The 15755-nt window shown below is 53.7% G+C and overlaps 1 protein-coding gene across 1 annotated transcript in view; it reads left to right on the forward strand.

Annotated features, from left to right (window-relative positions):
* TMEM87A (transmembrane protein 87A) overlaps positions 1-15755 on the forward strand; it is a 141767-nt gene that overhangs the window by 109222 nt on the left and 16790 nt on the right. Inside the window, 2 exon segments of the mRNA XM_075331210.1 lie at positions 938-999; positions 2840-2892. Coding sequence (XP_075187325.1) covers positions 938-999; positions 2840-2892 — 115 coding nt within the window.

The raw sequence follows: 15755 nt of genomic DNA on the forward strand, positions 1-15755 counted from the left end.
AAAAGAACGTTCTTAAAAAAAAAAAAAATCTCCCCTTTTTCCATTTAAAAATAAAAAAAAATCCGGCATTGCCATAAGTCAAATTTATCAAAACAAAACCACAAACATTTTGTTTTTTATAAATTTGACAATTTCTTGTTGCTTTTTTTTCATTTAAAAATAAAATGCAATATAAACACGATGAAGTTGCCGTGTAGCGCTGTGAGAAAGCCCGAAATGGCAGAAGTGTTTGTGTAACCTTCCCCCTACTTGGAATGGTTTCCCCCAGTTTTCATTCTATTCTATTTCTGCACCAGTGTAACAGTGACATATGGACACATTACCGCTGCAGCCCATCACTGACAGCAGTCGCTTTACCACCGTACATTGCAATCTTTTAAACAAAAATGTGAAAAAAATGTTTTGCAAATATATATGAAATTTTAGATTTGCCACATTCTCATGAAAAAAAGTCTGTTTAGTTTTTATAAATGTCTGGTGCCGCCACATGTAAAATCCAGTCTATCATAATATATTTACACCTTCTGCTGAAAAGGGACAGACGATCAAAACATGGACAGAACTCTACAATATGGCTTCAATAACCATCAGCTGATTAAAGGGGTCTTCCATCTCCAAGATCCTATCCCCATATGTACTGGGTGTAATAGTAATAATAGCAAATCCCGTATAGTTCTCCTGATTCACTACATCACTTACCTCATGTGCAGGGCATTGCAAGACGTGAAGTATCCATGGTTATGACCACTAGCAACTAACTGACTATATACATGGTCGTACCATGGATACCTAAGGTGCTGCAATGCCCTGCTCATGAGGCAGTTACAGATACTACTTTATAGCCAAGAAAAAAAAAATTGTCAAACATCAATGGAAATACTATAACGATGACATGTTTCCATAAGTGTAATTTCCTTTTTTTTTTTTCTTTCTACAGAGGGAATGAAAATGAGAAGTTCAAAGCCAGAAACTAATGGAAATTCCAAAGTGACTAAAGCTGTAAGTGGCCATGACACGAGACGGAGCCCGTATACCCGAGCGTTCATGACCGGCTCATGGCACAGGCTGCGGCACACAATCCACCCCAATATTCAGCTTTCTGCATTGTATGGCTGTAGTGTGCAGTAGCCATGGCCGAGGCTCCTGAAGGCAATCATTACAATGGGTTGTCACATAGTTGTGACCATATATTGTATGTTTCCAATGAGACCCAATACTCTCCCAGGTCTCTGCTTCCCTAAGGAATATAATTCATTAGATACTTCCTACAATCCTTGCTCTGGATCTCGTCTCGTGGTACCGTTCCATTCATTGTCTATGGAGCGGTCAGCAGTCCCATGCACAATGAGCAGGAGCACGCACGTGCAGCCACTGCGCCATACTAACCAGGGATTTTTAGTGCCCTGTTTATAGGAAAGGTCGGGGGTCCCAGTGCCTGGCTACATAGATATAGGAAAGGTCGGGGGTCCCAGTGCCTGGCTACATTGATATAGGAAAGGTCGGGGGACCCAGTGCCTGGCTACATAGATATAGGAAAGGTCGGGGGTCCCAGTGCCTGGCTACATAGATATAGGAAAGGTCAGGGGTCCCAGTGCCTGGCTACATAGATATAGGAAAGGTCGGGGGTCCCAGTGCCTGGCTAAATAGATATAGGAAAGGTTGGGGGTCCCAGTGCATGGCTACATAGATATAGGAAAGGTTGGGGGTCCCAGTGCCTGGCTACATAGATATAGGAAAGGTTGGGGGTCCCAGTGCCTGGCTACATAGATATAGGAAAGGTTGGGGGTCCCAGTGCCTGGCTACATATAGGAAAGGTCGGGGGTCCCAGTGCCTGGCTACAAAGATATAGGTAAGGTTGGGGGTCCCAGTGCCTGGCTACATAGATATAGGAAAGGTCGGGGGTCCCAGTGCCTGGCTACATAGATATAGGAAAGGTCGGGGGTCCCAGTGCCTGGCTACATAGATATAGGAAAGGTTGGGGGTCCCAGTGCCTGGCTACATAGATATAGGAAAGGTTGGGGGTCCCAGTGCCTGGCTACATATAGGAAAGGTCGGGGGTCCCAGTGCCTGGCTACAAAGATATAGGTAAGGTTGGGGGTCCCAGTGCCTGGCTACATAGATATAGGAAAGGTTGGGGGTCCCAGTGCCTGGCTACATAGATATAGGAAAGGTTGGGGGTCCCAGTGCCTGGCTACATAGATATAGGAAAGGTCGGGGGTCCCAGTGCCTGGCTACATAGATATAGGAAAGGTCGGGGGTCCCAGTGCCTGGCTACATAGATATAGGAAAGGTCGGGGGTCCCAGTGCCTGGCTACATAGATATAGGAAAGGTCGGGGGTCCCAGTGCCTGGCTACATAGATATAGGAAAGGTCGGGGGTCCCAGTGCCTGGCTACATAGCTATAGGAAAGGTCGGGGGTCCCAGTGCCTGGCTACATAGATATAGGAAAGGTCGGGGGTCCCAGTGCCTGGCTACATAGATATAGGAAAGGTCGGGGGTCCCAGTGCCTGGCTACATAGATATAGGAAAGGTCGGGGGTCCCAGTGCCTGGCTACATAGATATAGGAAAGGTCGGGGGTCCCAGTGCCTGGCTACATAGATATAGGAAAGGTCGGGGGTCCCAGTGCCTGGCTACATAGATATAGGAAAGGTCGGGGGTCCCAGTGCCTGGCTACATAGATATAGGAAAGGTTGGGGGTCCCCAGTGCCTGGCTGAGGTCGGGGGTCCCCAGTGCCTGGCTACATAGATCTGGGGTATCTCCTAGCCCATTGAGAACCGGCCCCTTAATAATGTAATCGGTTTTATCATAAGATTAGGTAACGTCTGATGTTTTTATAGGAGGAGGATCTGAAGTGGGTAGAAGAGAACATCCCCTCCTCCGTCACTGATGTGTGAGTATTTCTTGCTCCTATAGCTGTAGCATTGATGCGTTCAGCTTTGTCCTATCACAAGACTCTGCTAATCTCTATAATGCTGAAATACAATCTGCGGATCAGACAGCAAAGTCTCTTACTTTTCTATAACCCTGACAGTCCACCTCCACAAGCCTGCTGACCGTTCGCCGGCCTCCTGACCGTTCGCCGGCCTCCTGACCGTTCGCCGGCCTCCTGACCGTTCGCCGGCCAACACCGGTCATTTTAGGTTTTTGGGGTTTTTTTTTTCCCCCCTTACAGCTTCAAAACTTCAAGGAATATTTTCACCTTCAACATCGTTTCCCAATATGTAATAGGTGTAATATTAGCAAATACCTCGTTACACATTTGTTATACTTCTCCTGAAAAGCAATGTTACTTACCTCATGTGCAGGGCATTGTGGAAGCTTGGGTATCCATGGTTACGACCACTAGCAACTGACTGTCATTATGAGTGGTCGTAATCTTAGGCTACTGCAATGCCCTGAACATGACGTAGGTGACATAGCTAAACAGGAGAGGTACACTACATTTCTAATTGGAGGTATTGGCTAATCTATATATATAATTGCCTTATTCTGTCTGTCTGTCTGTCATGCTCCAAAATTGTGTCCTTACGGTGACACAAAGCTGATTGGCCGCTGGGCTCGCCATGGCCCCGCCCCCCCACACTGATTGGCCGCTCGCCCAGGCTGCGCCCCCACACGGATTGGCCAGCCGCTCGCCCAGGCTCCGCCCCCCCCACAGATTGGCCTCTTGCCCCGGCACCCTGCAGGCATTGGCAACTCGGCCACGCCACGCCCCGCCCCCCCTCACGCAATGCAAGCTATCTCTCCCCCCCCCCCCCCCCGGGAGTACTGTACCCCCGGGAGCCCACATCAGCATACGCCGCAAACCCAGCCGACACATACCCTCGCATTGCTGGGCCTGGCCGCCGTATGCTGGTGTGGGCTCCCGTGCGGGCGGGGGACGAGATACGCTGGTAACCATGGTAGCATAGTTACCAGCGCATCAAGGTCCTGCAGCGGCGTAACATACACACGCACACACACATCAGATCACACTCACTCTCACACACACCTCACACACACATCACATCGCATCCACACACTCACAACATCCTGGGATATCGATTGCTTCTCTGCGCCGATACTGTGCTGTGAGCTTCCAGGATCTGCCGGAGGATCACATGGCCAGAAGCATGTGGTATCTCCGGATGTTGTGAGTGTGAGCGCGTATGTGCGATATCATCAGTGTGTGTGTGTGTGTGTGAGTGTATGCGATCGGGTGTGTGTGAGTGTATGCGATCGGGTGTGTGTGAGTGTATGCGATCGGGTGTGTGTGTGAGTGTATGCGATCGGGTGTGTGTGTGTGTGTGTGTGTGTATGCGATCGGATCTGTGAGTGTTGGCAGAGGAGCACGGCGTGCTGGAGGAGGCTGGGAGGAGACAGGCTGATCCTGGGGAAGGCTGGGAGGGGGAGGGGGGAGGCTGAGAGAAGAGAGGCTGATGCTGGGGGAGGCTGAGGCTGCGGTAGGCTAGGCTGATCCTGGGGAAGGCTGGGAGGGGGAGGCTGGGAGGGGGGAGGATGAGAGAAGACAGGCTGGGGGGGGCTGAGGCTGGGGTAGGCTGGAAGGAGAGAGGCTGATGCTGGGGACAGAAAAGGCTGATGCTGGGAGGAGAGAGGCTGATCCTGGGGAAGGCTGGGAGGGGGAGGGGGGAGGCTGAGAGAAGAGAGGCTGTGGGAGGCTGAGGCTCGGGTAGGCTGGACGGAGAGAGGCTGATGCTGTGGGCAGAGAGGCTGATGCTGTGGGCAGAGAGGTTGATGCTGGTGCGGCATGGGGGATGGAGCACGATGGGGGGTGCGCAGCATGGGGGATGGAGCACGATGGGGGGTGCGCAGCATGGGGGATGGAGCACGATGGGGGGTGCGCAGCATGGGGGATGGAGCACGATGGGGGGTGCGCAGCATGGGGGATGGACCACGTTTGGGAGTGCGCAGCATGGGGGATGGAGCACGATGGGGAGTGCGCAGCATGGGGGATGGACCACGTTTGGGAGTGCGCAGCATGGGGCATGGAGCACATTTGGGAGTGCGCAGCATGGCGGATGGACCACGTTTGGGAGTGCGCAGCATGGCGGATGGACCACGTTTGGGAGTGCGCAGCATGGCGGATGGACCACGTTTGGGAGTGCGCAGCATGGGGGATGGAGCACATTTGGGAGTGCGCAGCATGGCGGATGAACCTCGTTTGGGAGTGCGCAGCATTGCAGATGGAGCACGTTGGGGAGTGCGCAGCATGGAGGATGCAGCACGATGGGGAATGCGCAGCATAGGGGATGGAGCACGATGGGGAATGCGCAGCATGGGAGATGGAGCACGTTTGGGAGTGCGCAGCATGGTGGATGGAGCACGATGGGAAATGCGCAGCATAGGGGGTGGAGCACGATGGGGAGTATGCAGCATGGGGGATAGAGCACGATGGGGGATGGAGCACGATGGGAGGTGCGCAGCATGGGGGATGGGGCACGATGGGAGGTGCACACCTCCCCCCAACACACACACACACACACACACACACTGGGAACCACAGAACCACAAACACCGCCCTACACACACCCACACACACCGACAACGCCGCACACACACAACACTCAACACACAAACACCGCGGCATACATAAATATATGCACATACCGCACAACACACACATTGCACAAAACACACCACACCCACACAAACCGCGCAACACACACACAACGCTACAGACACACATTGCTCCACAAACAACGCAACACACGCAACACACATACAACACCGCTCTCACCCCCCGTCACACCCAGACAACACCCAGAACATGTACAGCCCCTACACAAGCACTTAGCAACTACACGCAACAACATCTAATATATATAACAAAAATTATACATTAACTACACAATAAATTCTAGAATACCCGATGCTTTAGAATCGGGCAACCTTCTAGTATTACTATAATTACTCCTACGTATCGGGATAGGATCTTGGAGATGGGGATATCCCCTTTTAAGGCTCATTCAGACATCCGGGATAATCTCCACCCATGGATTGGCTGCAGGTCTCCTGACCCGAGCTCGGCTGCCTCCTATCTGCCATTTAGGCTGCTGAGCTTGTGTCAGGAGACCCGCAGCCGGTCCATGCAGTGCGGTGTATGTGTGCACTGCTTCTTACAGTTGACTGAATGAGCCCTTAAAGGGAACCTGTCATCAGAAATTTGCTCTCGTGGGCTGCATTCTAGTAAGGTTTCTATACTTTTTGTGCCCCCTTTTAAACCAAAATAAATACTTTATAAAACTGTACCTTTCGGTTTGAAAATCTTGTAAATCGTCCATGGGGGCGGGCCGTGTGGCGTCCGTTGCTGTATCTTACATGAGAGTATGGGCGGCGCTGTGATTGCATCGCAAGTGCCCGCCCATACTCTCGTGCCCGCCCTTTCCCCACTGCCTCCAGCGTTCTGCGCCGGCCCGACGTCACCTCTTTCCCATTGTACCCTGCAGCAGGAAGTAGATGGGAGGAGCGGAGCAGGCCACTACAGGAGAAGCGGAGGATCTGAGCGACGTACAGAGGGGAGAGCGCGCCCACGAGAGTATGGGCGCACACTTGCGATGCAATCACAGCGCCGCCCATACTCTCGTACGTGCGACCACGTCACCAGGTGTCCCGGCGTGCACGGGACCTCGGGCGCAGTGGCCGGCGTTATGAGGGATGATTTGGAGCATGGGGGACGGCATAAGATACAGCAACGGACGCCAGAGAGCCCGCCCCCATGGACAATTTACAAGATTTTCAAACCGAAAGGTACAGTTTTATAAAGTATTTTTCTTTGTCGCTCCATTGGGAGACCCAGACAATTGGGTGTATAGCTTCTGCCTCTGGAGGCCACACAAAGTATTACACTTTAAAAAGTGTAACCCCTCCCCTCTGCCTATACACCCTCCCGTGGATCACGGGCTCCTCAGTTTTATGCTTTGTGTGGAAGGAGGCACACATCCACTCATGCATTCTCATACTTAGTTATGTCGGTTGGAAGAAAAGAGGGCCCCCACGGGGCCCCCGGCATGTTCCCTTCTCACCCCACTATGTCGGCGGTGTTGTTAAGGTTGAGGTACCCATTGCAGGTACGGAGGCTGGAGCCACATGCCGTCTCCTTCACCATCCCTTATGCGGCTCTGGGAGAAGTGGGATCCTGAGCGGTCATCCATTTGCTGGGACCGTGCTCCATCCGCAGCCCCTGCTGGAACCTGCCGGACCGGAGCCTCTTCAACCTCAGGGACCGGGCCCTGCAACTTAAAGGTACTCTGTGTCCCCATAGGGGACTGTGCAGGGAGCGCACCTTCTTCCCGGAAGCCGCGGTAGTTGTGAAGTTGAGGAGGCCGGTGGACTTCCGCGCCGACCGTGCCTGCTTGTCGGGCGCGGCCTCAAATTTAGTCCCCGGCTTCACCGCGGCCTAGTCGCGAAAATCCCGCCCCCGGGCCTGCCTGTTAGGGGTAAGGGCGGGATTACCGACATGACGTCGGATGTGCGGGCTGGAGCATTCTGCATGTCTTCCTCCCCCCTCACTGACCACTGTGGGGACCCCAGATTCCCGCTCTTTGCTGGCGCCGCCCCGGCCCCACTCCTCCCCTGAGAGCTCCGGCGGCCATTTTCTGGCATTCTGCCGGTGGATGCTTCTCAGTGAACAGCTCTGCAGCTCCGGGGGATCCACGACAGGGAATCTGGAGGACACACTCCGCTCGTTAGCGGTCGGTAAGCCACACCGGTCTCCCGGTGCTGGTCTCCCTAGGGTGCCGGAATAGATACATATATATATATAATAGATATATATATATATCTGTTCGGTCAGGCTGTATACCCTTTTCCCATATACCCTCAGTGGTCACTCTCCTAGGAGACAACAGCATGTCGTCCACAAGGAGCAAAGCTACGAAGGCACAGGTTTTTCTTCAGCGCTCTATTGGGAGACCCAGACGATTGGGGTATAGCTACTGCCTCCGGAGGCCACACAAAGCACTACACTAAAAAGTGCAAGGCCCCTCCCCTTCTGGCTATACCCCCCCGTGGTGTCACGGGTTCTCCAGTTTTCAAGCTTTGTGCGAAGGAGGTCAGACATCCATGCATAGCTCCACAGATTTTAGTCAGCAGTAGCTGCTGACTATTTCGGATGGAAGAAAAGAGGGCCCATATAGGGCCCCCAGCATGCTCCCTGCTCACCCGTTGATGGTGTTGTAAGGTTGAGGTACCTATTGCTGGTACGGAGGCTGGAGCCCACATGCTGCTTTCCTTCCACATCCCCCTGAGGGGCTCTGAGGAAGTGGGATCCTGCCGGCCTCAAAGCTCTGACGCCGGGCTCCATCCACAGACCCATTTGAACCTGCTGGATACGGAGCTGGAGTACCGTTCAGGGACATGGCCCTGCACCATTACAGGTACTCTGTGTCCCCGTACACACAGGCACAGCACACTCCAGACTTGCTGGGTGTGCTAGTGCGCCGGGGACAGTAATGGGTTACAGTCACTGCAGCTTTGCTGAGTGACTTTGTGTTTTGGGAACTACCGCGCCGGACGCTCCGGGAGCGGCGGCGCGGCTGGGACTTGTAGTTCGCCGGGGACTGGGCGCCGACCGCGCTTTTACGGCGGCGGCGCTTATAAATCCAGTCCCCGGCTTCTGCGGCCTAGTGCCGCTTCGTTCCCGCCCCCTCCCTGTCACTCAGGGAAGGGGACAGACGCTGAGCAATCAGCAGCGCCGAGGGCTGGAGCCTTATTTACATGCTCCAGCCCTCTCACTGCACACTGTCGGACGCCGGATTCCCGCTCTGCCTTGGGGGCACGCCCACGGCCCGCCCCTCCTCACATGAGCTGGGGAAGAAGCCGGCAGCCATTACTGCAGTCCGAGCTCGGACTTTCGGCACCAAGGCAGGACGGTGGCGATCATACACCCTGTCACAAACCACCGGGGGGGTCACTCAGAAATCCCCCGCGCTGGCTACCAGTACGTCACAATCGGGGGGTAACAAGTGGGGGTCACCCCTCCTTTATACCTCCCGACCGACAGACAGAGCACGTGACGCGCTCTCTAGCGCCCCTCTTATAGTCAGGCCAATTATGGAATTGCCCGACAATAAGCAAGGAGGCCGCTATACTACTTATGCCGATTATTGAAGGGTCCCCAGTGAGAGTAGGGTATATATTCCCCCGACCTCCGCGGGCGGAATATATAAAACCTCCCCGGATCTCACTGGCCTCCCCACAATAATCCTTGGCACAACTCGCTGCCACCAACCGCTTCACGGTAACTATTAGCCGAACACACAGACGTGGGATTCAAGATCGAGATAACAGAACAGCCCAAGATTAATTATATAATTTAATCAGCCTAAAGCACACTAGAAACTACAATATATACAATAGGGAATCTACAGAATATACATATGTCAGAGTACAGTTACAGATAAAGCATGGTTTACAAACAGGTATGCAATTCAGTCAGTTACCTTGTGCGTCTGGCCACAGGGGGGCGCTGTAGACCAGGTTTCTAGGAACTCCCACAGATGTTTCCTGCACGTGACCCCCAGCGAAAGAACACTGGAAAATGGCCGAAGTAGGGTTATCAACCTGGGCAAATCCAGGTCCCCTCCTACCTTAGTGACCTCAGAGGGAGCACTGCTCCACCCCTGGCTTGAGTTATGGACAATCCACAACATGGAATATGGGCCATAACTTTGCCTGGGAGCGTCGTAGGCGGACGCCAATGCTCTCATTGTGACAGTTATGAATTTAGCTACAGAACGAGGGGACTCATGACCTGTCTGCCAGTTCCCCATTGGCTGATATCACGCCTGGGGCATTTCCCAATGTCCTGCTCCCATAAAAAGGGTGTGCCGGCATCGTCCGCATGCGGAGACACCATTTCTTCAGCGCTCTATTGGGAGACCCAGACGATTGGGGTATAGCTACTGCCCTCCGGAGGCCACACAAAGCACTACACCAAAAGTGCAAGGCCCCTCCCCTTCTGGCTATACCCCCCCGTGGTATCACGGGTACTCCAGTTTTAGCTTTGTGTGCGAAGGAGGTCAGACATTCCATGCATAGCTCCACAGTTTTTAGTCAGCAGTAGCTGCTGACTATTTCGGATGGAAGAAAAGAGGGCCCATATAGGGCCCCCAGCATGCTCCCTTCTCACCCCTGGATGGTGTTGTAAGGTTGAGGTACCTATTGCTGGTACAGGGCTGGAGCCTCACATGCTGTTTTCCTTCCACATCCCCTTGGGGGCTCTGTGGAAGTGGGATCCTGCCGGCCTCAAAGCTCTGACGCCGGGCTCCATCCACAGACCCAGTTGAACCTGGTGGATGCCGAGCAGGAGTACCATCAGGGACCGGGCCCTGCATCATACAGGTACTCTGTGTCCCCGGCAGGCACAGACGCACTCCGGGCTGGCTGGGCGTTGTAGTGCGCCGGGGACCGTACACTGAGCTGGTGTTCCTACAGTTATCTGGGGGACTTTGTGTTCTGGGAACGCAGCGCCGACCCTCACTGGACCGGCGGCGCTGCTGTGACTTGTGGTGCGCCGGGGATACGCCGACCGCGCTTTTACGGCGGGGGCGTTTATAACTCTAGTCCCCGGCTTTTGGGCCTAGGACGCCGGCAGCTCCGATCGTTCCCGCCCCCACCCTGTCAATCAGGGTAGGGGAGAGACGCTGTTTCACGGCAGCGACGAGGGCTGGAGCCTGATTTACATGCTCCAGCCCTCTCACTAGGCACAGAGGGAAGCAGGCTTCCCGCTCTTGGTCAGGAACGCCCAGGGCCCGCCCCCCTTCCTCTCTCAGGACGCCGGCAGCCATTACATGCATGCCTGGCTGGAGGAAGGACGCAAGGCTCTGGGAGACCTAGACTGAGGGGCTTTGGAGGACCACACACCCGCTAAAGCGGGCGGTAAGCGGCTTTTCAGCTGGCCCCTCTAGTGCCTTACTGTGTATTAGTGTACTGTGTCACTGGACATAGATATTTATTGATTTCTTGCACTGTGAGGTCGCTTCCTGGCTGAATACCCCAGATCGCTCTGAGGAGGCAGCAACATGTCATCCACAAGACGCAAGGCTGCCAAGGCTAGGGCTGTGTGCACTGCGTGTGCTGCATGTGGGGCTGCTCTACCAGCAGGCTCCAATGACCCCCATTGTGTGCAATGCTCAGATCCGGTGCTGCTTCGCCAGCCGGAGTCCGGAGAGGTAGTGACCCAGGCTGAGACGCTTGTAAGTCCTGCCCCGGTGTCAGGGACAGACTTTGCAGTTTTTGCGGATAATATGTCTGTGGCTATGGCAAAAATCCTGGAAACTTTGCAATCCATGCCTGGGGCTCAGTCTATGGACACGGCGAGGTCTATGTCCTCTAATCCTCCGCAGTTGGATTTAATCCAGACTGCAAGGGGGTCCCCGGCTTCTCAGGATGAGTATAATGACTCAGATGATTGCCCCAGCCACCCCAAGCGGGCTCGCTGGGAAAGACCCTCAACGTCATCACACTGCTCAGGGTCTCAGCGCAATCAGTCTCCCTGTGATGTGTCTGAAGAGAGTGATCAGGAGTCTAATCCTGGAACCCCTCTCAATCTGGATACCCCGGATGGGGACGCCATGGTAAACGATCTTATCTCAGCCATCAATAGGCTGTTAGATATTTCTCCCCCAGCCCCTTCAGCAGAAGAGGCAGCGGCAGAGCAGGAGAAGTTTCGTTTCCTCTATCCCAAGCGTAAATTAAGTGCTCTGTTGGATCACTCTGACTTCAGAGAATCAATCCAGAAACACGACGCTCATCCAGAAAAGCGTTTCTCTAAACGTTCTAAGGATACACGTTATCCTTTCCCACCTGATGTGGTCAAGCGCTGGACCCAGTGTCCAAAGGTGGACCCCCCGATTTCCAAGCTTGCAGCTAGATCCATAGTTGCAGTGGAGGATGGCGCTTCACTTAAGGATGCCAATGACAGACAGATGGACCTTTGGTTAAAATCTGTCTATGAAGCTATCGGCGCGTCGTTTGCTCCAGCATTCGCAGCCGTATGGGCACTCCAAGCTATTTCAGCTGGTTTAGCAAAAGTGGATGCTATCATACATCCAGCGGTGCCGCAAGTGGCGCACCTTACCTCGCAGATGTCTGCGTTTGCCTCTTACGCTATCAATGCGGTCCTAGAATCTACCAGCCGCACCTCTTTTGCGCAGGGCATTGTGGTTAAAGGACTGGAAAGCAGATGCTGGTTCCAAAAAATGTTTAACCAGCTTGCCTTTATCTAGAGATAGACTGTTTGGCGAGCCATTGGCTGACATCATTAAACAGTCCAAGGGTAAAGACTCCTCTTTACCCCAGCCCAGATCAAGCAAACCTCAGCAGAGAAAGTGGCAGCAGAAGTTTCAGTCCTTTCGAGGTTCGGGCAAAACACAATTCTCCTCGTCCAAAGGGACTCAGAGGACGCAAAGAAACTCAGATTCCTGGCGGGCTCACTCACGCCCCAAGAAAGCAAATGGAGGAACCGCTTCCAAAGCGGCTACCTCATGACTTCCAGTCCCCTCCCTCCGCATCTCCGGTCGGGGGCAGGCTCTCCCGCTTTTACGACACTTGGATGTCACAGGTCAAAGACCGGTGGGTGACAGACATTTTGTCTCGCGGGTACAGAATCGAGTTCAGTTCTCGTCCTCCAGCTCGGTTCTTCAGAACCTCCCCACATCCAGACAGTGTAGATGTCCTGCGGCAGGCGGTGGACTCCCTAAGAGCGGAAGGAGTAGTGGTTCCTGTACCGTCTCAGGAACAAGGGAGAGGGTTTTACTCCAATCTCTTTGTGGTGCCAAAAAAGGACGGCTCGTTCCGTCCTGTTCTGGACCTAAAACTGCTCAACAAACATGTGCACGCCAGACGGTTCCGGATGGAAACCCTCCGTTCTGTCATTGCCTCAATGTCTCAAGGAGACTTCCTTGCCTCAATAGACATCAAAGATGCTTATCTCCACGTGCCAATTGCTACAGAACATCAACGTTTTCTACGTTTTGTGATAGGAGACGACCATCTTCAGTTCGTAGCTCTGCCATTCGGTCTGGCGACAGCCCCCCGGGTCTTCACCAAGGTCATGGCGGCGGTGGTAGCAGTCTTGCACTCTCAGGGACACTCGGTGATCCCTTACCTAGACGATCTACTTGTCAAGGCGCCCTCTCAAGAGGCATGCCAACTCAGTCTACATGCTACGCTGGAGACTCTCCAGACTTTTGGATGGATCATCAACTTTCCAAAGTCAAATCTGTCACCGACACAGTCACTAACGTATCTTGGCATGGAGTTCCATACTCGAGCAGCGAGAGTGAAGCTTCCGCTAAACAAGCAGCGGTCCTTACAGACAGGGGTGCAATCTCTCCTTCAGGGCCAGTCGCACCCCTTGCGGCGCCTCATGCACTTCCTAGGGAAGATGGTGGCAGCCATGGAAGCAGTTCCCTTTGCGCAGTTTCATCTGCGTCCACTTCAATGGGACATTCTCCGCCAATGGGACGGGAAGACAACTTCCCTAGACCGGAAGGTCTCTCTTTCCCAGACGGCCAAGGACTCTCTACAATGGTGGCTCCTTCCCACCTCATTGTCTCAGGGAAGATCCTTCCTGCCTCCATCCTGGGCAGTGGTCACGACAGATGCGAGTCTGTCAGGGTGGGGAGCAGTGTTTCTACACCACAGGGCTCAGGGGACGTGGACTCCGCAAGAGTCCACCCTTCAGATCAATGTTCTGGAAATCAGGGCAGTGTATCTTGCCCTACTAGCCTTTCAACAGTGGCTGGAAGGAAAGCAGATCCGAATCCAGTCGGACAACTCCACAGCGGTGGCATACATCAACCACCAAGGAGGGACGCGCAGCCGGCAAGCCTTTCAGGAAGTCCGGCGCATTCTGAATTGGGTGGAGGACACAGCATCCACCATCTCCGCGGTTCACATCCCAGGCGTAGAAAACTGGGAAGCAGACTTCCTCAGTCGCCAGGGTATGGACGCAGGGGAATGGTCCCTTCACCCGGACGTGTTTCAAGAAATCTGTCGCCGCTGGGGGGTGCCGGACGTCGACCTAATGGCGTCTCGGCACAACAACAAGGTCCCGGCATTCATGGCGCGGTCGCGCGATCAAAGAGCTCTGGCGGCAGACGCCTTGGTGCAAGATTGGTCGCAGTTCCGCCTCCCATTTGTATTCCCGCCTCTGGCACTCTTGCCCAGAGTATTACGCAAGATCAGATCCGATTGCAGCCGCATCATACTCGTCGCTCCAGACTGGCCGAGGAGATCGTGGTATCCGGATCTGTGGCATCTCACGGTCGGCCGACCGTGGTCACTTCCAGACCGTCCAGACCTGCTGTCTCAAGGGCCGTTTTTCCATCAGAATTCTGCGGCCCTGAACCTGACTGTGTGGCCATTGAGTCCTGGATCCTATCGTCAACAGGCTTATCCCAGGGAGTGGTAGCCACAATGAGACAAGCTAGGAAGTCAACTTCTGCTAAGATCTACCACAGAACGTGGAAGATTTTCTTAACCTGGTGCTCTGCTCAGGGAGTGTCTCCCTGGCCATTTGCATTGCCCACTTTTCTGTCTTTCCTGCAATCAGGGTTGGAAAAGGGCTTGTCGCTCAGCTCCCTTAAAGGGCAAGTCTCGGCACTATCCGTGTTTTTTCAGAAGCGTCTAGCACGTCTTCCTAAGGTGCGCACGTTCCTGCAGGGGGTCTGTCATATTGTGCCCCCGTACAAGCGGCCGTTGGATCCATGGGATCTGAACAGAGTACTAGTTGCTCTCCAGAAGCCGCCTTTCGAGCCTCTCAAAGAAGTTTCTTTTTCTCGCCTGTCACAGAAAGTGGCGTTTCTTGTTGCGATCACATCGCTTCGGCGAGTGTCTGAGCTGGCAGCTCTGTCATCCAAGGCTCCCTTCTTGGTGTTCCACCAGGACAAAGTAGTGCTGCGCCCCATTCCGGAGTTTCTCCCTAAGGTCGTATCCTCGTTTCATCTTAATCAGGATATATCCTTGCCTTCCTTTTATCCTCATCCGGTTCACCGGTATGAAAAGGATTTACGTTTGCTAGATCTGGTGAGAGCTCTCAGGATCTACATTTCCCGCACGGCGCCCATGCGCCGTTCCGATGCACTTTTTGTCCTTGTCGCCGGTCCGCGCAAGGGGTTGCAGGCTTCTAAAGCCACCTTGGCTCGATGGATCAAAGAACCAATTATAGAGGCCTACCGTTCTGCTGGGCTTCCGGTTCCTTCAGGGCTAAAAGCCCACTCAACCAGAGCCGTGGGTGCGTCCTGGGCATTACGGCACCAGGCTTCGGCTCAACAGGTGTGTCAGGCAGCTACCTGGTCGAGTCTGCACACTTTCACCAAACATTACCAGGTGCATACCTATGCTTCGGCGGATGCCAGCTTAGGTAGAAGAGTCCTGCAGGCGGCAGTGACATCCCCGTAGGGGAGGGCTGTTTTGCAGCTCTAACATGAGGTATTTCGTTACCCACCCAGGGACAGCTTTTGGACGTCCCAATCGTCTGGGTCTCCCAATAGAGCGCTGAAGAAGAAGGGAATTTTGTTACTTACCGTAAATTCCTTTTCTTCTAGCTCTTATTGGGAGACCCAGCACCCGCCCTGTTGTCCTTCGGGATTGTTTTTGCTGTTTGCGGGTACACATGTTGTTCATGTTGAACGGTTTTTCAGTTCTCCGATGTTAATCGGAGTTAATTTGTTTAAACCAGTTGTTGGCTTCCTCCTTCTTGCTTTGGCACTAAAACTGGAGTACCCGTGATACCACGGGGGGGTATAG

Source organism: Anomaloglossus baeobatrachus, chromosome 12 (genome assembly GCF_048569485.1).
Source record: "Anomaloglossus baeobatrachus isolate aAnoBae1 chromosome 12, aAnoBae1.hap1, whole genome shotgun sequence".
In the NCBI taxonomy this organism is placed as follows: Eukaryota; Metazoa; Chordata; class Amphibia; order Anura; family Aromobatidae; genus Anomaloglossus; species Anomaloglossus baeobatrachus.